Source organism: Pelecanus crispus, chromosome 2, assembly GCF_030463565.1.
Source record: "Pelecanus crispus isolate bPelCri1 chromosome 2, bPelCri1.pri, whole genome shotgun sequence".
In the NCBI taxonomy this organism is placed as follows: domain Eukaryota; kingdom Metazoa; phylum Chordata; class Aves; order Pelecaniformes; family Pelecanidae; genus Pelecanus; species Pelecanus crispus.
This window is the reverse complement of record NC_134644.1, coordinates 31,855,945-31,876,608: the sequence shown is the minus strand read 5'-3', so window position 1 is coordinate 31,876,608 and position 20,664 is coordinate 31,855,945. Positions and strand designations below refer to the sequence as shown.

Sequence of the window (20,664 nt, the reverse complement as noted above, 5' to 3'; positions counted from 1 at the left end):
TCTGGTTTTTAAATAAAGGCCCCTGCATACTCCTTCCCCTGGGTTTAGCTGGTCTCACCAAGGTTACTAAGTAACCTTGAGTTGTATTCAGCATTTCTACAGCTCTTTTGAGAAGGAAATTGAATGCCTCCCATGCTTGAGAAGCCCAGCTTTCCGTTTAAATAGGATTTTTTCAAGTATTAGCATATCAAACAATGTAGTTGTCAGCATGCAACATAAGATTGGCACATTTATTTTTTCTAAGTCTCGGCTTCCTTCTGTCCTACTATTTTGCATTTTTAGTGAGAACAAACCAAAGGCAAGCCCGGTAGCCAGCTGCAGGAGCAAGACACCCAGGTATGTCTACACAACAGCTTAATTTGCTTCCAGAAATCACAGTGGCTTAAATCTGCTGGGTGCCTCCATGAGCACTGCTGGCCCTCTTAAAGTCTACAAGGCAACACTTCAGTACTGGCCCCTGAGAATATTTACCAGTACCAAAGAGCTGGATCCTGGCATGCCACACTGGGTGGCAGAGATGTCAAAAGTAGCCAGGATCATCTCCTGATTGGAGATAGAGGGAGGGAGGGAGGCAGGCATGTCAGGTCATGTAGCACATTAAAAGCGACATGGCAATAGCAACTCTGCCTCATCTCTGGGCCAGGACTGGCAGCAAGCGAAACCAGTTGTAGATAGTACAAGTTTTAGAATCTATATTCTGCAGCAATATTTGACTTCTAAGGCTTATTTTAATATTTCTTGGCATATATTTGATGAAAAGTACACAAATTTAGTGTCAGCATGGAAAGTGAAATAGTTGCACTGATTGTGTCAATGTGTTCAAACACATTGAATGTAAAATTTGGTCACAATTTTATGGTGGGTGAATTGAATCACTTAAATGGAGCCCCATGCAGACAGATGCTAACATTCCCAAAACCTAAACTATTTAAGACAGACTTAACATTTAAGAAATTATATATATCCCAGTAGTATATAAGCCTCCAAAACTCATGAAAAACAGTCAGTAGGTCTTTACCTACTGTTTTTCTAGATATTATCATCTATCAAGGTAACCCTTATATCACTCCTCTGAACTGTACTACAACAGTCTTGTGGTATGATTGTCAGAAGGAAAGTCATACAAAGGCAAATTATGTTCATTTCTCAACCTCAACTATATTGCTAGGGCTGCTAGAAGTATTACTTGCTAAAGACCTCTCAAGAATGATATACATCATTACTTTTCAGATATCCATAACTGCAGTCCGTGAAATGTTACATTACAGTGATGCCGAAGCTCCTTAATCAAGTTCTAGTTTTACTGTATTAGGTGATTCACTGGCTCATGAAAAAGCAGCTCCATTATGGAGCGGTGTCAGCTCCATAGTGCCCATGACAGCTCATTAAACTGTGTGGCACCTGCTACCCATACACAGGAAACACGAGTGAGGCATCTCAGCTCTCAGGCTTCAGAAGCAGGAATTTCTGGAGAAGAAGAAAAAAAAAAAGGAAAAAAAAATCATAATAAAAACGTAGAGGGATCTTTACCTCATCTGACATCAAGAGACTTGTAGCAAAATTAAATGTGCGATTTGGTATTCCTTAAGTTGCCAGATAGACATCATCTTCACACTGAAAGGCAATTAGTGTCATTCATCACTAGTGTACCCAAAGTCCTCTCAGGTGAACATATTGGCACAAAAACGTATCCGGAGTATGTGCTCAGTTACACAGGTATATAGAAAGCTGTATGAAATTTTGAGAAGTAGAAGGAAAGCAACCTACAGCCAGCCAGGGAAACTTCCAAAATCTTTCAGAAGCTTCTGTCATTGTCAGGTCTTTGAAAGTAGGCCATTTTAAGATGTCAGACCTTTCAGGGGTTAGATCTCAAAAACATCTACTTTGGGTGTTCCAGAATAGCAATTTTGGGGTCTTTAAATTTGTCCAAATTCACATTTGTTTACTTATTCCCATCTGTCAGTATATTCCCCTTTAATCCTCTTCACACTCTCCAGACGGACAAGGTGATGTTTGAAATTTGCCTGGTAGGAATTCTCCTTGTACTCCCCTATCTGCTCTGTATGGAAAAAAAAACCACAGGAGAGGAATCCAAATAATGTAGTTTGAAGCATTTGGATCAAATAAAACTGTTCACTGCTAAAGACATACTTTTGTCCCCAGACAGGCAGAACAAGAGAGAAGCAGTTCTTCACATCTCTTCAAGCTCTTATTTATACACGCAAAATACTGCTTAAAGGTTATTATTCTCCAGTTTATAGTGTTCAATAAAGGGCTTGTCCAAATAGGAAAAGTTTGGACAATGGTTATGACAACTCTGGGAAGGAAAAAGGACCGTATGAAAAAGAAAATAGCAAACACGACTGTAATTACTGTCCCATCTAAACTTAGTTTAAAAAAAAAGCGCCTTTTTAAAGAGATCCACAAGCTGAAACAAAACAGCCAAAACACTGCCTACACACTAAGACCCCCATTAGTTATCCATACCAGAAACCCAGTGTAGCAGCCATGAATATACAATAGGTTTCTTCAGGAGAAACCTTAAAAAATCCTACCAAGGTGTTCCAAAACATCTGTGTAAGACTACCTGTAACATTTGAACATTATGAATGGTTTGAATGTTTCAAAGCTGTGTTCTTTGTTGTCCAGCTTTTAAAGATTAAAGCTTTTAGGCAATAATGGTTCCTTAAAATAACTTTGCAAATAGCTGTAGTGGGTCTGGCTGGGATGGAGTTAATTTTCTTCATAGCACCCCACATAGTTCTGTGTTTTGGGTTTGTGGCTAAAACAGGGCTGATAACACACCAGTGTTTTGGCTAATGCTGAGCAGTGCTCATTCAGCACAGCAATTTCCTTTTTCATTGCCTGTTCCTCTTTTTTCCCCAACTCTGCCCAGCCCTGCAGTGACTAGGCTGGGGGTGGTCAAGAAGTGGGGAGGGGACACAGCCAAGACAGATGCCCCCAGCTGACCAAAGGGATATTCCATATGGGAGTGTGCTCAGTAATAAAAGCCTGGGGAAAGGAGGAGGAAGGAGGGACTTTCATGGTTACGGTGTTTGTCTTCCCATTGTAAACACCTGCCTGCTGATAGGAAATAAATTCCTTATTTTGCTTTGCTTGTGCACACACCTTTGCTTCCTCCATGTATTGGGTTTGCATGGCAAGGTTGTGGTAGCAGGGGGGCTAGAGGGGTGGTTTCTGTGAGAAGCTGCTAGAAGCTTCCCCTGTGTCCAACAGAGCCAATGCCAGCCAGCTCCAAGATGGACACACTGCTGCCCAAGGCCGAGCCCATCAACAACAGCAGTAGCACCTCTGTGATTACATATTTAAGAAGGAGGAAAAAAAAAAAAAGAGGAAAAACCACGCTGGGACACAAACTGCAGCTGGAGTGAGGAGTGAGAATATGAGAGGAACGCCTATGCAGACACCAAGGTCAGTGAAGAAGGAGGTGAGGAGGTGCTCCAGGCACCAGAGCAGAGAGTCCCCTGCAGCCCCTGGTGAAGACCATGGTGAGGCAGGCTGTGCCCCTGCAGCCCATGGAGGTCCATGGAGGAGCCCACACCACAGCAGGTGGATGTGCCCGAAGGAGGCTGTGACCCTGTAGAAAGCCCACTTTGGAGCAGTCTGCTCCTGAAAGGCTGCACCCCATAGAAGGCACCCACACCAGAGCAGTTTGTGAAGAACTGTAGTCCATGGGAAGGACCCACGTTGGAGAAGTTCATGGAGGACCATCTCCCATGGGAGGGACCTCACGCTGGAGCAGGGGAAGAGTGCGAGGAGTCCTCCCCTGAAGAGGAAGGAACAGCAGAGACAACGCGTGATGAACTGACCACAACCCCCGTTCCCCAAGCCCCTGGGGTGCTCAGGGGAAGAAGATAGAGAAAAGTTGAGCCAGGGAAGAAGGGAGGGGTATAGGGAAGGTGTTTTAAGATTTGGTTTTATTTCTCATTACCCTACTCAGTTTTGACTGGCAATAAATTAACATGATTTTTCCCAAGTCGAGTCTGTTTTGCCCATGACAGTAATTGCCGAGTGATCTCCCTGTCCTTATCTTGACCCATGAGCTTTTTCATTATATTTTCTCTCCCCTGTCCAGTTGAGAAGGGGGGTGATACAGCAGCTTTGGTGGGCACTTGGCATCCAGCCAGGATCAACCCACCACATCCTATTAAACAGTCTTTATCCTGACCCATGAGTTTTCTTGCTTTTGTCCTGATTCTCTCCACCATCCCACCAGGTGGAAAAGTGTATGAGCAATGGGGTAGGGACTCACCTAGTGGCTGGGGTCAACCCACCACACCAGGCTAGGTTTTTAACTCAGTTACTTTAGTAGTCCAGTCAGACAACAGTAATTCATTCACATATGGTGCTTAGCTTTCAGATACTCCAGTTTATTATTATAGACTTAACACAAGAAAACATAGTATCAAAAAAATGGAATGCAAAGTTTTCACATCATGGAATGCCAATAGTTACAAAAATTGAAATCATACCATTGAAAATACATGAAAGCTCAGAGGAAAAATATGGGGAGATAAGGGGAAAACTTGTGGGAGATAGGGAAGGAGGAGAGAAAAAGTATTAAGTCAGTTTAGAAAAAAGAGATACATGACACAAGCTTTTTTTTAATAGAAAATTTAATATCATTCTTTGAGTCAAACAATCCTGTCTAGAAACATATATTCATAATGAACCTAACTCCAGATTTTGAACCTCTAAATAACAAGATCCCAGTTAACTTATATTAAGATAGCTTCTGTGTCCTACAAGTCATTCGTAATTACCCCTTGACTTCTAGTGTTTATCATGCTTAAATTGATAGATTGTTTGCTACACAGTTACAAGAACAACAGTTTACAATTCTTAAGTTACAAAAATAGTTATCACTCATTAGTATTTCTATACATATCAAGTTATTATATGCACACTCTGTACAGTGGATGTTAACAGTGGTTAAGTTTGCTTCCTTAAAACAAACAAAGAACTAAATCACTGACAGTCAGACCCAAAGTATTCAGGCACCATAATACACTTACATGTCTGGCACTAAATATCCCTGCCCATGCCAAGCAAAAGCAGTTTCAGTAGCCAAGACATCCGCATCCAGGCTGTAAGACCCTTATGATGGTGGGTGGAAGAGGACAGTGTGAGGATCAGTACATTATTGCCACCAAACAGTCTCAAACCACGCTGTAGGGCCCAACACTAATTTTAATTGTACAGATTCCTTGCAGACAACCATTCCTGTCCAACAGCCCTGTCTACAGGCAGAAAAAGCAGGTTTCCATGGCAAAAGCTGTAAGGCAGCACAACAAACTACCCCAAACTACCCCTCTGGTAACGACCAGAATTCCCCAGCTAAAGGTAAAATAGGAAGGTGACTTCTCAAGTAAACGAACACTCATGTTTTTGCCATAAACAAATTACTGTTTTCAACAGGTTTTGGTTGGGTTTTGGCTTGGGTTTTATTCCTCCCTCTCAAAACCAAACAAACAGTCTAGATTTTTTGGCTTGATCAGGGCCAACACGAACAAATGTTTTGCTGGTTGCAGTAGTCTGTTATTGAAGTACATTGGTTGCACTTACTTATCTTCTCTTTCAGAAGTAACAGAAAGGCTGGAAGCATTGCTAGTGTTGTGGCATTTTGTTAGACAGGCAAGTAAAAAACTTAGTTCTTAGAGCTATTACTGCTAGTCTTACTTAACTCTTGAAGTCCAGTCCAAATGATGTTAAGCTTCACATAGCTGCCCAACTTTGAAACAAATCACCCATTCCAGAAGGTGCTGTCTGGGAACAGATGGACGTCCCACTAACAGATTTGAGAGGTGGGAAGAAAAGCAAAACACAACTAACTCCCCACCACCAAGAAAAAAAAAAAAAAAACACAAAAGGAAAAAAGGAAGCCTTAAATGCTGAATAACACTATTTTTCTTTTAACATTTTCTGAATCTAGAAATCTCTCTCATACTATACTACTCCAAGCACCATCCTTTTCATCATGAGGGCACAACAGTCATATGGTTAAAGACCTTAACAGTTCAATCCAAGCACTTAAGAGATTCAGCGCTTAAATGGTTAGCTTTATACACCACACGCTAAAAAGCCCAGCGTCATGTTTGCAATGTACCACTATGAAAAAATTTATTCACTTGCAGATCTTCAAGGACAATCTGGAGCAAAGTCAACTAAGGCATGTACTTAAGTCTGCCAACATAAGGCTGCAAAATATAAACACCACAATGTTAATATCAAGGTCATGCACACATCAGAATTGCATTAAGAACTTCAAAGCTATACCACACAGGAAAAAGATAGCTATGCTTGCCTTCACAAAAGATTAAGAATTAAGCAACTATCCCCTAAATATCAAGATGAGTAAACAAATATGAATGAGCTTCTACTGGCTTTTCCCCACACCAGGAATTCAAGAGAAAGTGTCAGGTAACTACATCTTTTAGTAAGAGCGCTTCCCTTCAAATCTCTCTAAATGCATATTTGGTGGTTAGATCTTTTGAGTTCATTTGGTGGCTTTATTAATTCATTTATTTTTAAAGCATCATTTTTAAAATGTAAAATAATTTTGTTCTCCAGGTCAGAAAGGCCAAATAGCCAACATTTCTACTCATTTAAGTGTTCCACACTAATTTACCTTAAGTTATAATTTTGAAATTTCACAGTTGTTCTATACAGAATACATTCAGTTTTGTTTTTCAGTTGTGCCATTACAGTGCAACATCTGGACCACTGTTTTAAGAGATAACTAACAGAGCTTCCATTTTAAAGTGCAACAGGTTTTGGTACAAGAATTGCTACAAAGAATTCAAGTGAAAAGAATTATACTAGAAATAAACCCCTTGAAACACAACACTACAATGCCAGTATATATGTATTTGATAGTATTGGAAGATTATGGGGAAGTTACAAGTGAAATATGAATCACTTCAGAAGAAATCCTTCAGAAACCATCTTACACACAGGAAAACAAACCAGGAAAAAAAAATTTACAATTCTTCAAGATGACCTTCTGGAAAGAATTTGTACTTATTGATTTACAGTGAACTGAAAGGCTTGCCTTTTTTATTTTAAAGTTAAGATAAAAATAAATGTGAAATAATTACTGGTCTGTCACTTGGATCTGTTCTCATAATTTGTTTACAAAGTTAGATGAGTTAATACTGACTTCCTTTGCTCCCTCAGCATGTTTCCAAGCTCAGCTACAGAAATTAAGTCTAAGTATTCAAACAGATGTCTTAACGACTAATTTTAATACATCTCTTCAGATAAGCAGGTAAGTTCAAAATCTTGCCTTGTGTGATTAGTAATATGTTGACAGTTTTGCAAGGACATACTAGCACACCTGGAACCTTAAGCTTTTGATTCTCCTGTTAACTGACTTAATTTGAGGATTCATCAATAGGATCTTTACTCCAGCCTTAAAAAAATAAAGGTAAGAACTCTTAGTCACTCAGTAAGTCTACATCCATTACATATCCCAGATGACAGACATTAAAAATAAGAGTTGTATCTTCCTCCTTCTGCCACATACATGGAAAGAATAATTCTACTCATAATTCTTTATTTTAAATTAGCCAATACCAAGCATTTCATGCAACGTAACATCCACAGATTTAAGTATGTATTTTGCTCAGCATGTCTGCCAAACTTTCAAGGTCAGTTTGAGTCTTAACACTGCATGAACAGTGTAACCTCCCCCACCACACTTGTTCAAGCAGCATTCACTGTCATCAAGTAATTTTATCATTGTGCTCTTCTGGTTATTTTAGATTACCTTTTACCATTTGAAGAAAAACTTGTTTTAAATTGATAAAAATACCTGCCTAGAGCTGTTTTCTTCTTTTTCTACTTAAAAAACCCCCACAACAAACCCAAAACAAACAAAACCATCACTCTAGGTGTAAATGCTTAGGCCTAGAAGAAAAAACCCATATTACTTGCTGGCTGACTTCAGGTCTGACATGGTTTAAATCAGAATTCTCTCCCTACCCTCCAATATAAACACATCTTTCTACAACAGGTAACATAGTAGAGTTTACCTCTCTGCTTCTAACCAGCTCCCCCCTATCCTGGTCTTTAGTTATCACATATATTTTCAGACTATCAGACAAGCTTCTGTATGGATTTTATCAGCCACAGGACTTAACCTCATCTGTACTCTAGTAATATTAAATTGTGAACTAGTTTCCCTTATGATTGTAAGCTGGAATAAGGACTGTTTACTTTTAAGTGTCCCGATTCAAGAATAATTTTCAGAATGTTAACTATTCCAGTTCCAGAAGTTCTCCAAAGCCAAAAGCTGACATCTTCATCTTACCAACAATTATATGAAACTGACAGCTTAGGTTCCAAAATTCTTCATAGACATTCAAAATAAGTGCTCATAGCATTCAAACAGAGGAGGTTCTTTTTGTATGGTTACTTAATTTCTTTTAAATCAGTCTTACATCACTGATATTCTTTCCCCTACTCACCCAATTAGATCCACCTAAGAAAGGCCAATAAAGAAGAGAGTAATAAAGACATGTACCTTAACTGAAGTACTGGAGCATAAGAGATTGTTAGTTGCAAGACATTACTCAGCAACCTTTTTCCATAGTGTTTATTGCTAATTGATTTTATATAGCTTATTTCCAGGAGATGGGCAGCATAAAAACCGCAACATCTATTTCTAAAAATATATTATTTGTTACAATGCAACAGTCTCAATAATACCTTCTTACTGCTGCATCTTATCTAATTCAGAAATAAAACAATCCTAATCTAGTTAATTAAAAAATTTTGTACCCTTAGAACAGTCAGCCTTCAGAAGTCCAGCAACTTTGGACCCAAAATTTACAGTCACCATGTTTGATAATAACCCCGGAAATTCTCACTGTGCAAGCTATCCTACTGAAACTATTTAATAGCTTTGTTATAAGTCAGTCTCATGATTACATCAGCCTTTAGTCTTACAGAAAGAATTACTTTATTCTCCCTTACATAACTTTGACGTGAACTGTGAGTGCTCTGGAGATTCAGGTAAGTACTGCATTGCTTACTGAGCCTGCGCACTAATACACACACCCCAACATATTAACACTTACAAGTAGCTTAGATACACAGTATATTAAAACAATAAAAATGATGAAAATTTATATCAAGCTGCCCAAACCCATGCTCAAAGTTTCCCACCTACTTCCAACTGCACAATCTTGATTTTAATAGCTGTACTCAAAAATTTACTGAAAAACAAAGTAGAATGACACCATCAAAGTCTTTCCCCATTCATTTTCAACAGTCTTGAATTTTTCCTTTATCAGTAATGATTCTGGGGTGGTTTTTTGTTTTGTTTTTAAACCCAACTTTAAATCTAACAACATACATTCTCCTTATAACATCCCAGAGGTAGCAGGAGGGAATATGAAAGAAAAGATACCAGATTCTAGAAGTTGGACATTCAAGTATAGTGTCATCCAAGAGAGCCTTCCTGGCTTTCACAGACTGAATGTCATCTCTAATCACGTATAGCAAATGAAAAGTAGAATCCCAAAATAAAGAACTAATTGCCACTGGTTTACTAATAGAAGTTTCACACCCAGATACCTCAAGGTAATTTGTTACTTAAGTAGTAATACTGCCAGTTTCAACTGTCAAATACCAAGAACGGAAGTATAAACTTAAAATTTATGAGTATCAATTTTTCTAAAATGCTCACATTTCACCTAAACACAGACATACACACAGTTACTCTAAGTTGATGTACCACACTGTAAGGAAAGGCCCCAGTTCAGTTCAAGAATCTGATATTCTCCCTCCCACCACACAATTTGACAGAAGTGCTTACAGTAATAGAAAGCAAACAGAAGGGGAAAACACAACATTTAACAAGTGCATCTATATACATTTTGCACCTCTTCCCTCCTTGCATCTAAAGTGAACAGGTCCCCATGTTCGCTATGCTTTACATGCACATACTCTCCCCTTCACGTAGGACCAGTCCTATTCAAAGGATCTCTGCAAGCATCAACAGCAGTCATTCCACACTAACCAACAGGCGTTTTTATTGCGGAGGCTGAAGTACATTTAAATATTCTGACTGGCCCAGCTGGTAGGTTGTGTTTCCTCCACAGTCCACATACTGGTATCTCTCCTGGGATATTTGCTCAGAGTGGCCAAAGTAAGAGGTTGTCACTGTCACTCTTAAAAAGACAAAACAGAAGAGATTAGTTTTGTAATGGACTTGAGTTCCCTATTCTAAAGATCAGTGTTTCTACATTACTAGGATTTTTAAGGAGAAAGTTTTGCAACAAAATATGTAATATTATTAAGAAGGTGGTTTTAAATAAAGTTAAAACAATACTAGTTTACCACTACAGATTTTCTCCATGAAGGACACTTGCTTTCCTGAGCACAGGCTTTTTTTCCTAAAGAAGATGGTAAGGCTGAGGTTTACTCATTAATACGTTGCTTTGCAAGGAAAAAGCAAGTGATGATTAGAGAAGCTACAGCCACAGTCTGTCTATACCTCTTCCTCCTGCTCCCCTCCTGCAAAAAAACCCAACCCTACCATGCTGCTATTTGTGTAATCAGTCACGAAAAGTGGACTCTGGCAGAGTACCAGGAGCCTGTAACCACTTCAAGATCATGAAGATCTCGGCAATTTTTGAACAGTGGCTGATACACTAACTCATTCAAAAGTATTTCAGACCTTAGTAGCTCCATGGCTACAGCCCAACTGCAGAGCAGATACAGTAACAACAGTTCCACCTATTCAGGTGTCTTTACACCACCACAACCTGTCGAAAGACACAGTTCAGTTTCAAGAACTATGAAGCTACAACATTAGAAGGCAAATTGATTTTGCTTTATCTATGATGCACAGCCTCTAGGATTAAGTATTTCTGAGTAATATATCAATGAGAATTACATGGCTTTTAAAGTTGTTTCCAACAAATAGCAAGTTTCCATACTTACTGCATCATCACTACTATGTTATGCACTTTGATAGATTCTAAAGTACAAAAGTCACTGCAAAAAAGAAAAACAACTGTTAGATTTGCATCAAGATTTTACAGGTAATTATCTAAAAAGCAAGAATTGCGGCTTCAACTGGAAATTCTACTATCTGTGTATACAGAAACTACAGAGTTGCTAGCAATGGCAACTAAAATACTTCTTCAAAAACACTGCCTGTGACTGTACACTCACCTAGGTCTACTTTTATGTACATAGTATTGCTTTCACATGAACTATGTTCACATGTGCTTGCTTACATGTGATGCTTGCCAGCAAAAGTACCCTGTGAGACAGCGGTCACTCTATCTTTCAGAAGCTAACCAAAGTTAGCCTGAACAACTACATTAAAGCATGTCAATACCACTTCATCACTGATGAAGACTTTTACTATGAAGGATTATAGACAAAATTTGCAATTTCACTTTATGTTATCAAATTTATATACAGAAAGGAAAAGTTACAACAACAGATCATGTGATGCCAATTTCAGCATCTTTTCATGCAAAAGCAGCAACTGCTATCAACAAAAAGTCTTGAGGGCTTGCTATTCTTGCTCAAAAAATATCAAGAACTTAGGAAAGTCCCTTTTTTTTGCACTCATCCACTTCTCTATTTTGCAAAGTGACCTTTAACCAAACTGCAGAGATTTTGAAGTTATTGTCAGAGTTATTGTTTTCTTGCAAGATACCTTTTCAGACTTACGTTTTCCGGCATGCACCTACATACCAGTTATACAGAGCACTATGTAAGTATTTACTTCCCCCCCCACCCCCTTGTTAAATCAATTGCTCTTGGTCACAAATTTATCAGCTCTGGAATGAAAGGCGTGTGATCAGTGCAACAAGATTACATGGCAGCCACCCACAATATTTGCATGCCATTGCCATTCTTTTCCCCAGCACCAACAAGCATATGATTAATTAAGTATTGAACAGCGAATGAACAGAGGTGATTAAAATTATATGAAAATACAAATAAAACAGTTCAGTGTTAAAAGCTGTTTTATATTTGTATCTATTTTAATGACAAATATCTGGATTTTTCTCCTGCTAGACTTAAAATGGAATTTAGTTAGACCATAATGCCAGATATTCTCAGTTATTATAGTCTTCTAATCCAAAATACATACAACCTGTAACATAACATAAAGCCAGCGTGTATCCAACACCACATACTGGCTGACAAGCAGAGAGGTACAACACTAACACTGTTTTTTTAAGTCCAGATTATCTGGAAATAAATCCCTTTTTAAGAAGACCAGAACACAGTAACCAACCAACCCCCCCCCCCCCCCCCCCCCCAAAAAACCCCAAACGTACCACAAAGCACAGAAATGTAGCTAGGAAACTACACTGAAGGTGAACTCCACATTAAGCCAGCTCTCTAAAATAAATGGGTAGAAATGCCCTGTATGATGCTGATTTCATCATACAGGTCTGCTGAAGCCAGATGATTCTATGCAGATACTTCAGGTCTTTAAGATCTCCTATATTCAAACTAAGCTGATTTTTCAGGACACCTACTCTTCAGGATCCAAACAACTGGCTAGTTATGACTAACACAAGACCTAAACTGACTAGCTGGGCAAACACAGAAACATGATCCACTGTACAACCCCCAATGCTATAACCCACAATACTATCTGTATCACAAAGATTATCCCAGGGCCTTCACTGGAAAGTTAAATATTTGTGTGTGGAGGAAAAACCCAAAGACAGTAACAAAAACAAAACCCCACTTAGATCAGCTGAAGCTATGTTGGCTGTGTGTTCAAACTAAGGAAGCTCAATTGCTGTCTCCAGGGTTGCTCCATACAGCAAACCCAGGCTTTCAAGACTCACAATACAGTGAAAGAGCAGAAACCCATGAACAACAATAACTGTCAACAGGTCAGGAAGGTCAACTAACACCAACTGTGTAACATACAGAAAATCTGGAGAAAATACATGAACAGCTATAGTTTTGTGTGTGGCTCAAATTCTGTTTAGTACATTTAAAACACATCACAACAAAGCTAGTGAGTGCTACTCACAAGTACTAGGACCTTGCTGTATCAGCCTGTACAAGAACTTAGATCCTTAACTGACACAAATTTCTATAGTTATGGGCCTCTTATTACCAGTTATAGCCCATGCTTAGTGTCACTATGCTGAAGCAATGAATATTTTCCCATGTGTACAAACCACCTATTAGTCTGCTCTTCTAGTAACGTTCACAAACACTTGCTGTCCTGAAGGAGGGCAAGTCCACACTACAGACTACTGGCACTGATACATAACAGTTTCTCTGCCTCTACTCCAAGACTGCACAATCTATCTCCAAGCTGGACCAGCAAGCACATCATTGTTCCACACTATTGCCAAGGCTACAGCCATCAAGCAGAAGAGCCTGAAATCCATTCAGTTCAGGCCACAGGCAGAGCAGCTGTAACGTGTCCACATCTCTCTACACATCCAAAGTCACCCAGGTTTTTCTAAGGTTAGTCACCAGCTTGCAAAAGTTGCAGCTATTGTTGAGAACAGACTCTCAACAGCATTACTGAAATTAAGGCCACAGTACTGACCATGAAAGAAGTTTCAATGCATTATTGCACCAAAAGCACAACTAGGTAAGTATCAGCATGAGTTCCATGAAGGCCACATTTATCTGTTCCTCATGCACCCAAATGGTGAGCAGATTCACAGGATTCAGTGTTTACATAAAGCTAACTTACATACCTTTAAGAGGTGACAGAACTACAACACTTTGTGTTTATTTAAAGTTAGTGCTAATTTGCTATTTCATACCTATTTCAATTTATTCCAACAATTCAAAGCTATAAGGTTCCCTCCCACCTCAAAGGGGCTGGCAGCCACTGGAACTGCACACAGACCTGACATCTCAGTAGTTAACTCTTTCTGTTCAGTCTGCATTTCAGTGTAAGAGAACTAACATTTAGTTTTGTTACCAAGATGTACTGAGCTAATAGTCTGTCGGTCAAACGAACTTTCAAGAAGCTATGAATGTAACTACTTAAACTTTAAGGACAGGCTGTAAACACTGCTTACCACTGTATACACATGGTCTGAAGAAAAGTAATACAAATTAGCCTCTAATTTGTATAGAATTAATAACTAATATATAATTAAATACAAATTCCCTGTACCACCAGAGAAATTTGTGGGAAAGTTACTAGAGAACGTGTTAGGGGAACACACCTGCACTTTTGTCCCCCAAAGCAGCGGGTCCTAGCTATTGCCAAGGCCTAAAACATTGGGATAGAGATACCATTCAACGTGCTGAGAGTCCGGTACAGCAAGCCAGTATGTGAAACTGTTAAAACAACTGCAGTCTAAGTATTTTTCACTACTATTAAACTCACACAAAGAAAATGCCACAACACCTCCGCAAATACACTTCCACTGACTTTGAAGAAAGTTGGTTTTAGCACCGTCGTAATTTTTAATAAGACCCATGTGATATTTAGAAATAAGTACACTTACAACATGTAGCTCATTTCATCTTGTATGACCGTGGGCACCATATAGTCAATCTAAAAAAAAAAAGGCAATGTAACCGCAAATGAGTAGATTTATATACAAAGATTAACACGTATTCAACTTTGAAAGCCTATCCTATTTACCTGTTTCATATCCAGAGGACCAATATTGGTGATGTTGTTTAACCGTGCTTTGCCAATAACTGTTTTTGAAAACTGAACTTGGGCTGTGATATTTGCCACTTCAACAGAGTAATAATTGTTGTTCGTTATATTTAGTGTGTTCTGAAAAACAAAACAAAACACTAAGAGCTATCCATTCTGTGTATCTTGATGAGCACACATTTTTAAATTTGTGTCTGAGACAGTAATACCTGAAATTATGCAAGTATATTTTCCTGCCTTCTAGGACTGTGGGGGGGGAAGGGTGGTAAGGGACCATCACTTAACCCCTTTCTCAGGTTTTTTTGGTGAATATAGTGAGCAGCACAACTTCCCTCCACTGCAAATACTGACCATTTCTTCCTTTCCTCAGTTGTTCCTTCCAGGAAATTTAGCTATCACAGGATCCTTTTCTCCCATGGCTGCTTTTCTTTATTTAAAATAAGGAACTCTACCAAAAGTCTTTAGATAATACTGTATTGACTGCATTACCAAGACGTCAAGAAGCACATGGAAAGAACTCCTTTAAGATGGATAAGACATAATTTTTCCTCAAAACCAATTTTGACAGATGCATAATACCAGGACAGTATTTAAGAATATTCCTACATACACAGATACCACATTTCACTCGTATTCCAAAAATAATGCAGAGAACTCCAAAGTCACTGTTCCCATGAACATAGAAGTCTTGATGGTAGCTTGCAACTACACCTCTATTAACTACAGCTAGAGGAACCAGCCACAGCAGGTCTAGTTACATTTTTCAAACTGGTCATTGTATCTACTTGTATTTCTTAAGGCACTAAGTAAGCTTACCAGCTAGATCACAATTTCTGTGTATATTAAACTGTCACAGTAGTAGCTCTTTTTTGCATCTATCCATTACAAACACCCAGACAGCTAGACTTACCGTAATATTTAGATATATTATACGTCTACCCTGTTCGTAAGTGACATATACTGACTTCACGCCAATGTATTCAACGTTGATTGAGCGAGGAAACAAGAAGAATACAGCCAGCCCAGAAAGTAGTAAACATACAATTACAGAAGCAGTCACATAGAGCTTTCTGGAGGGAAAAAAAAGAGCACATTTCAGAGTGAAAAGCACATTAAACAATAGTGGCATATTATTTTCTTTTAAGTGATAAAGAGCATGACTAGTCAATACAACTAGTTCAATCTATTTCTAGCTCCCATCAGCTTCCAAAGGGGGAAAAAAACCCTATGCTGCACTTCATATCTACGTCCCAAACAGAGATGTTACTCTTGTATATACATCAGAAATCAAGTTTTAAAACATGTGGTTGTCCCAACATCTGTAACTTGAAAATGGAAAAGGTAAATATTTATGTGCTTTGAAACATAAGCACTTACTCTTAAAATTTATTTATAGCAGAACTTTTGTCATTCTGAGGGACTCTTGCACAACACACCCAGAAAGAAGAATAAAGCTCTTATTATACACATTACATGGGATTCTTTGTCATAAAAACTTTTGGGGAAAGTGTTAGACTCCTGCTAAGGAACAGGAAATTTACAATTAACCTAATATAAAAGGCGGGGGGGTGTGTGTGTATGATAATAAAAAAATACACAAATAAGAAGCTCTACTGCAGCTCCAATTTTCTCAAAATTAGAACTCTAAAGTAATACGTTTCAAATTTGCACCACTATTACATCAGATACACGGTCCAGGATAGTATTATGTGAAGTTATGTGGTTTTTTTCCTGGCACTCATTTCTGTTTACTACAGAATCATACAAACATTAAGGGAAAACAAAAAGAGCAAACAACAAGTGTCAGAAGAAGCAGCCCTGAAGATCGTAGGGAACAAAAATTAAATATTGTATATAAAAATGATGAGTTCGTTGATTTTGCTAGCTGCTCAGAGCTTTACAAATGAATTTCTAGGCGACTTATTTTGTAGTAGTGGCCCAAAGAAGTTATCACTTTACTCAGACTTTAACACTGAAAATGCATCTGCTTAGATCGGTTAAGATGCTACAGATTGAGAAATACTTGCACAATTACTGTAGACATTCAGATAAATATCTACATGAAGAGATCATACATACTACTTAGCTTCGTAAGACATGCTGTGATTGGAGTATGCACACCTGTTGATAAATAACTCTCCAAGAGTTAGAGGTTAATGTTGATATTACTCACAAGCAGGGTTCTTTCAATACTGAATGCAAGAAAACATTCCAGTGATTTTTGCTTGATTCTTCTTGACACTATCTCCTTTAAATTGCTGAATTTTAACTAGAAGAGAAGAATTAACTGTAGATTCACGTATCACAACTATTAACTTACGTTCTTCTTGGCCTCAGTCTCTGATCACTGTATGGAATTAATGCTACCAGCTGATTTTCCTGCCCTGGAAACAAAAACACCCTTTCAGAATTTAGACAAACAAAGAATAAGTATTGTTGCAGTTGCTTCAAACAAAGAGTGCCCCTTATAACTTAAGGGCACCAAAGATAAACACTAAAGATAAACATTTAAATTCCAGATAGGCCCAAGTAGAATACTTCAGTAGCTTCTATCACTTTCTGAAATAGATCATGGCTTACACAACACCGAGGAAAAAACACCAAGCCCACAAACACCAAAACAACAAATTCTGCTTCTGTGCTGCATACATGCACAGGAGGCAGCATGCCTCTGGCACCATTTCCTCGAGAGAAACGGAGGCATGTAACAGCTTCCAGCTCTCTATGCCAGACCGTATAAAGTCATACGAAAAAACATTCAGAAGCTCAGGCAGCAACAACTGACCCAGAATGCATTCTACACATACTCTTCTGAAAAGCAGAAGTCAGGTTTCTTTAAAAACAAATACATGTATCAATTTGGGTTGTTTTGGCCACAAGTTATACATACACTGCATTCTGGAAATCACTGGTATATACAACCGTTTCTCATGGGACTGAGCTGCAGCACCCTGGAAGCCAAAACAGTATCTACTGGAATTTCTCCAAGCAACAAGTTACTTCACTAGACAGCATTTTTGAAAGGGGATATCTTAAAAGTAGAAATGAAAAAAAACCACAAGCACAGATGAGCTGTTGAAAATACATGGACCACATCTGCCTTTATAGCTTTTGCTATTTGCTGTACAAGAAAATGGAATTGAGATTCATCCATATGAGAACAGAGAGGCCTCAAGACCAAGGCAGATTTGCATTCTTTTAAGCCAAATCTAGAATTTGGCCAGCATTATCACTTAGCTAATAAACCACTCAGAAGTGACTCCATGCTGAATTACTAAGCTGAGCAAAGCATGCTAACTAACCAGGTAGTAGTATGTAACATCAACCTTCTAAAAAACCTCTACCAATTTAGAACAGATTTTCATCTCAACTTCAATGAAGCATCTTCAACCTTTGAACAAAACAGCACAGTCCTACTTTCATACTTTATCACACTGAAAAGCTAAGGCTGTCCAAGTAACAAAACACAATTTCATGAGTTTATTATACAGTTTAGTCATCATATCATGTGTTACAGTCTTCCCTACTAGTCATGCAGTCATTCTGTGAGCACTTGATTTTTCCCCTCTCCCCTCAAAAAACCTCAAACGTAATTTTTTTTTTATAAAGTACTGAGGAATAATTAAAGAGACAGTCCTATTTTTTTTTTTTTCTAAAAACTCATGTAAAGTTCTAGCTTTAATCACATTATTTCATTAGAATGTATGGACAACATGCATTTTTAATAGCTACTGCAAAATGTTTAATAAATGAATTAACTCACATTTGTCTAAGTATTACATCCAAGAACCCTATAGTCAAAGAAATAAGCTTTTGAACATAGGAATCCCGCTATTACTGCATTTTAGCTAGCACCGTTTTGAGTAAAACTTGCCATTGATATCATACAGTATTTCAAGTTAGCAAGCTAACAGAATGAACTTCCTTCTCTATAGTCTTTCAGTTAAGATAATTTTTAGTTGCATAGCTTTTTCACCCTTCAAATTTGCTGAATTCAGAGGTACTCAAAGAATACATCGTAGTACAAAGTTTAACAGCTAAAACACAAATCTCTTAAGATATTTGCAACCATTTAAATATTCTGTGCCCCCTGCCACTTATTCACAGGTGAGGTAAGTATTTGTGACCTATACCAGAACCTAATCTGACTGAAGCACATATACAAGGACAGTATGGCACAGACATCAGTCAATTTTCCCAAGCTGATGGTCAAAATCAGTTCAGAGAGCTTTTACACCCAATAATCTATGCTGGATAAGAGTTATGGCAAAAGCAAAGCAGTACCAAACATGAAACCTTCTCATCAGTTTCTCCCCTCTGCCAAAGGGAAGATCTTACAGCTGAAGCAGAAGGCCATGCCTTGGCACACTGCATTTGCCACTCTCTCCTTTTGCCTGGTTTCAGATATCCTGCATTCTCCTTTCAAAGGTCTATTTCTAAATAGCTGTTCAGGTGCCTTATCACATAGGAGAGGAGCATAATAAAGCAGAATGTTTTATTAGAAGAAAAAGCAAAGGATGAGAGCAGCAAGCAAACAAAACAGTTAGCCATGAAGACTAATGCTGTGCAGCCTACTCCCCTTCCTGAGGCAGCCAGAGATCCCATATATTTTCAGCTCCTAGCTGGGGTCCTCTACCTAGCAGGGACAGATGGGACAAAAGGGAGGGTAAAGGAAAACAAGGGCACTGACAGCAGTGAGGGCAAGAAAATTCACTATAAATAATCAAGGAAAAGGTGATGTAGCACAGGTCTACTTTTCACTCTCTGTATTTGCAGCTATTTTTGCAAAGTTATATATGGATTCAAACAGTTTAAAATAGGTAGTTAAAAAATGCAATAAAATGTCACAAAAATAAAGGTTTGCAAATTCAACTTGCAAGAGCTAGGTTTATGTGCGAATTTAAAGCTGAGAAGCAATGAACACTGGCACTGTACAGAGAAGAGAAGACCCAACAGGTAACAGTCAAAGCTGACTCAATTTGTTTCATTCATTCAGTGTAATCATAACAAAATGCTTAGTGCTAAAAAGCCAAAAAGATGAAAAAAACCTTCATCTTGACTAGGAGAGCTATTTGTTACAGATTATTATAGTTACATGGTTATGAGGTAAATTTAGAGGTTACAAAAAGAAATAAAGAAAATTTACCTCGTGGAATTCTTCCTGTTCCCTGGCAAGTTGGGCAGGTGACGCTGTCTCTTCCTGTAAATTCCACATAGGGAAACTGCGATATATCTCCACATCTGCCGTCTTCATTGTGCGATTCTGAGTGAACTAACCCGTTCCTCATGCTATCGGACGCTGTGCCTCCATCATAGCCATCTTCCTTGCACGTGTGCATAGGCAGGTGAGAAAGTGATTTTCCCATGTCTAAAAGAAAAGTCAGAAGAAAGTTTTCATGGAGGAAGATTCAAACATGGCTTGCATTTATTCCTCCACATCAGGTAACTGTTAGTCTATGGTCATTACTCTGCCAAGACTCCTGTTGCCCTCTGTTCAGATCCCTTAAGACCTGCAAAGTGCTAAGGCCCTGTCAAGCTAGAGTCAATCCCGAGCTTTAAGAACCTGAACTAACTAGAAGCTTTGTTCAGGTCCTCCAATACGCACAGGCTGAAGGGGAATGAGCGAGAGGCTTTTAGGTTAGAACCGTACAATTGCTTGCAAAAGATTGCCACAGTTTAGCAGTGCTTTTCAAAGGATTGTTATTGTACAGACATTCACACACCACACTAATCTTTGTATTAAAAAAAAATTCAAGACTGGGCTCTAGAAAGCAAGTTTGCAATTTTCAGTAGATTCTACACAGACTACGGATCCAATTCTAGCAAGTTTTTTAGGTTGGACTTGTTTTGAGAACACAGGATCAGCTACTAGTTTCAAAGGCAGAAATGTAAATCTCCAGGTGTTTAAATTGATGATTTCCTTTAACCCAAAGAGGACTGATTCACAGCAAGTCAAGAAAAAAAAGGGAGCTATTTTAACATAGCTGCTGGCAATACGTAGCATTTAT

General features: G+C 38.5%; 1 protein-coding gene across 2 annotated transcripts; it reads right to left on the bottom strand.

Annotated features, from left to right (window-relative positions):
- Positions 1-9,180: 9,180 nt before the first annotated feature.
- On the bottom strand, positions 9,181-20,024 carry TMEM106B (transmembrane protein 106B). 2 transcript variants are annotated; one of them, XM_009484148.2, is made up of 7 exons: positions 19,803-20,024; positions 16,977-17,040; positions 15,567-15,726; positions 14,636-14,776; positions 14,496-14,545; positions 10,972-11,025; positions 9,181-10,196 (listed from the first exon to the last, which is right to left on the bottom strand). In XM_009484148.2, exons 1-7 carry the CDS (start codon positions 20,020-20,022, stop codon positions 10,058-10,060), a joined length of 828 nt encoding a protein of 275 aa, XP_009482423.2. In that variant the 5' UTR covers positions 20,023-20,024; the 3' UTR covers positions 9,181-10,057. The 2 variants fall into 2 exon arrangements, with proteins under 2 accessions (XP_009482423.2, XP_075584363.1); XM_075728248.1 differs by lacking the exon at positions 14,636-14,776.
- Positions 20,025-20,664: the final 640 nt, after the last annotated feature.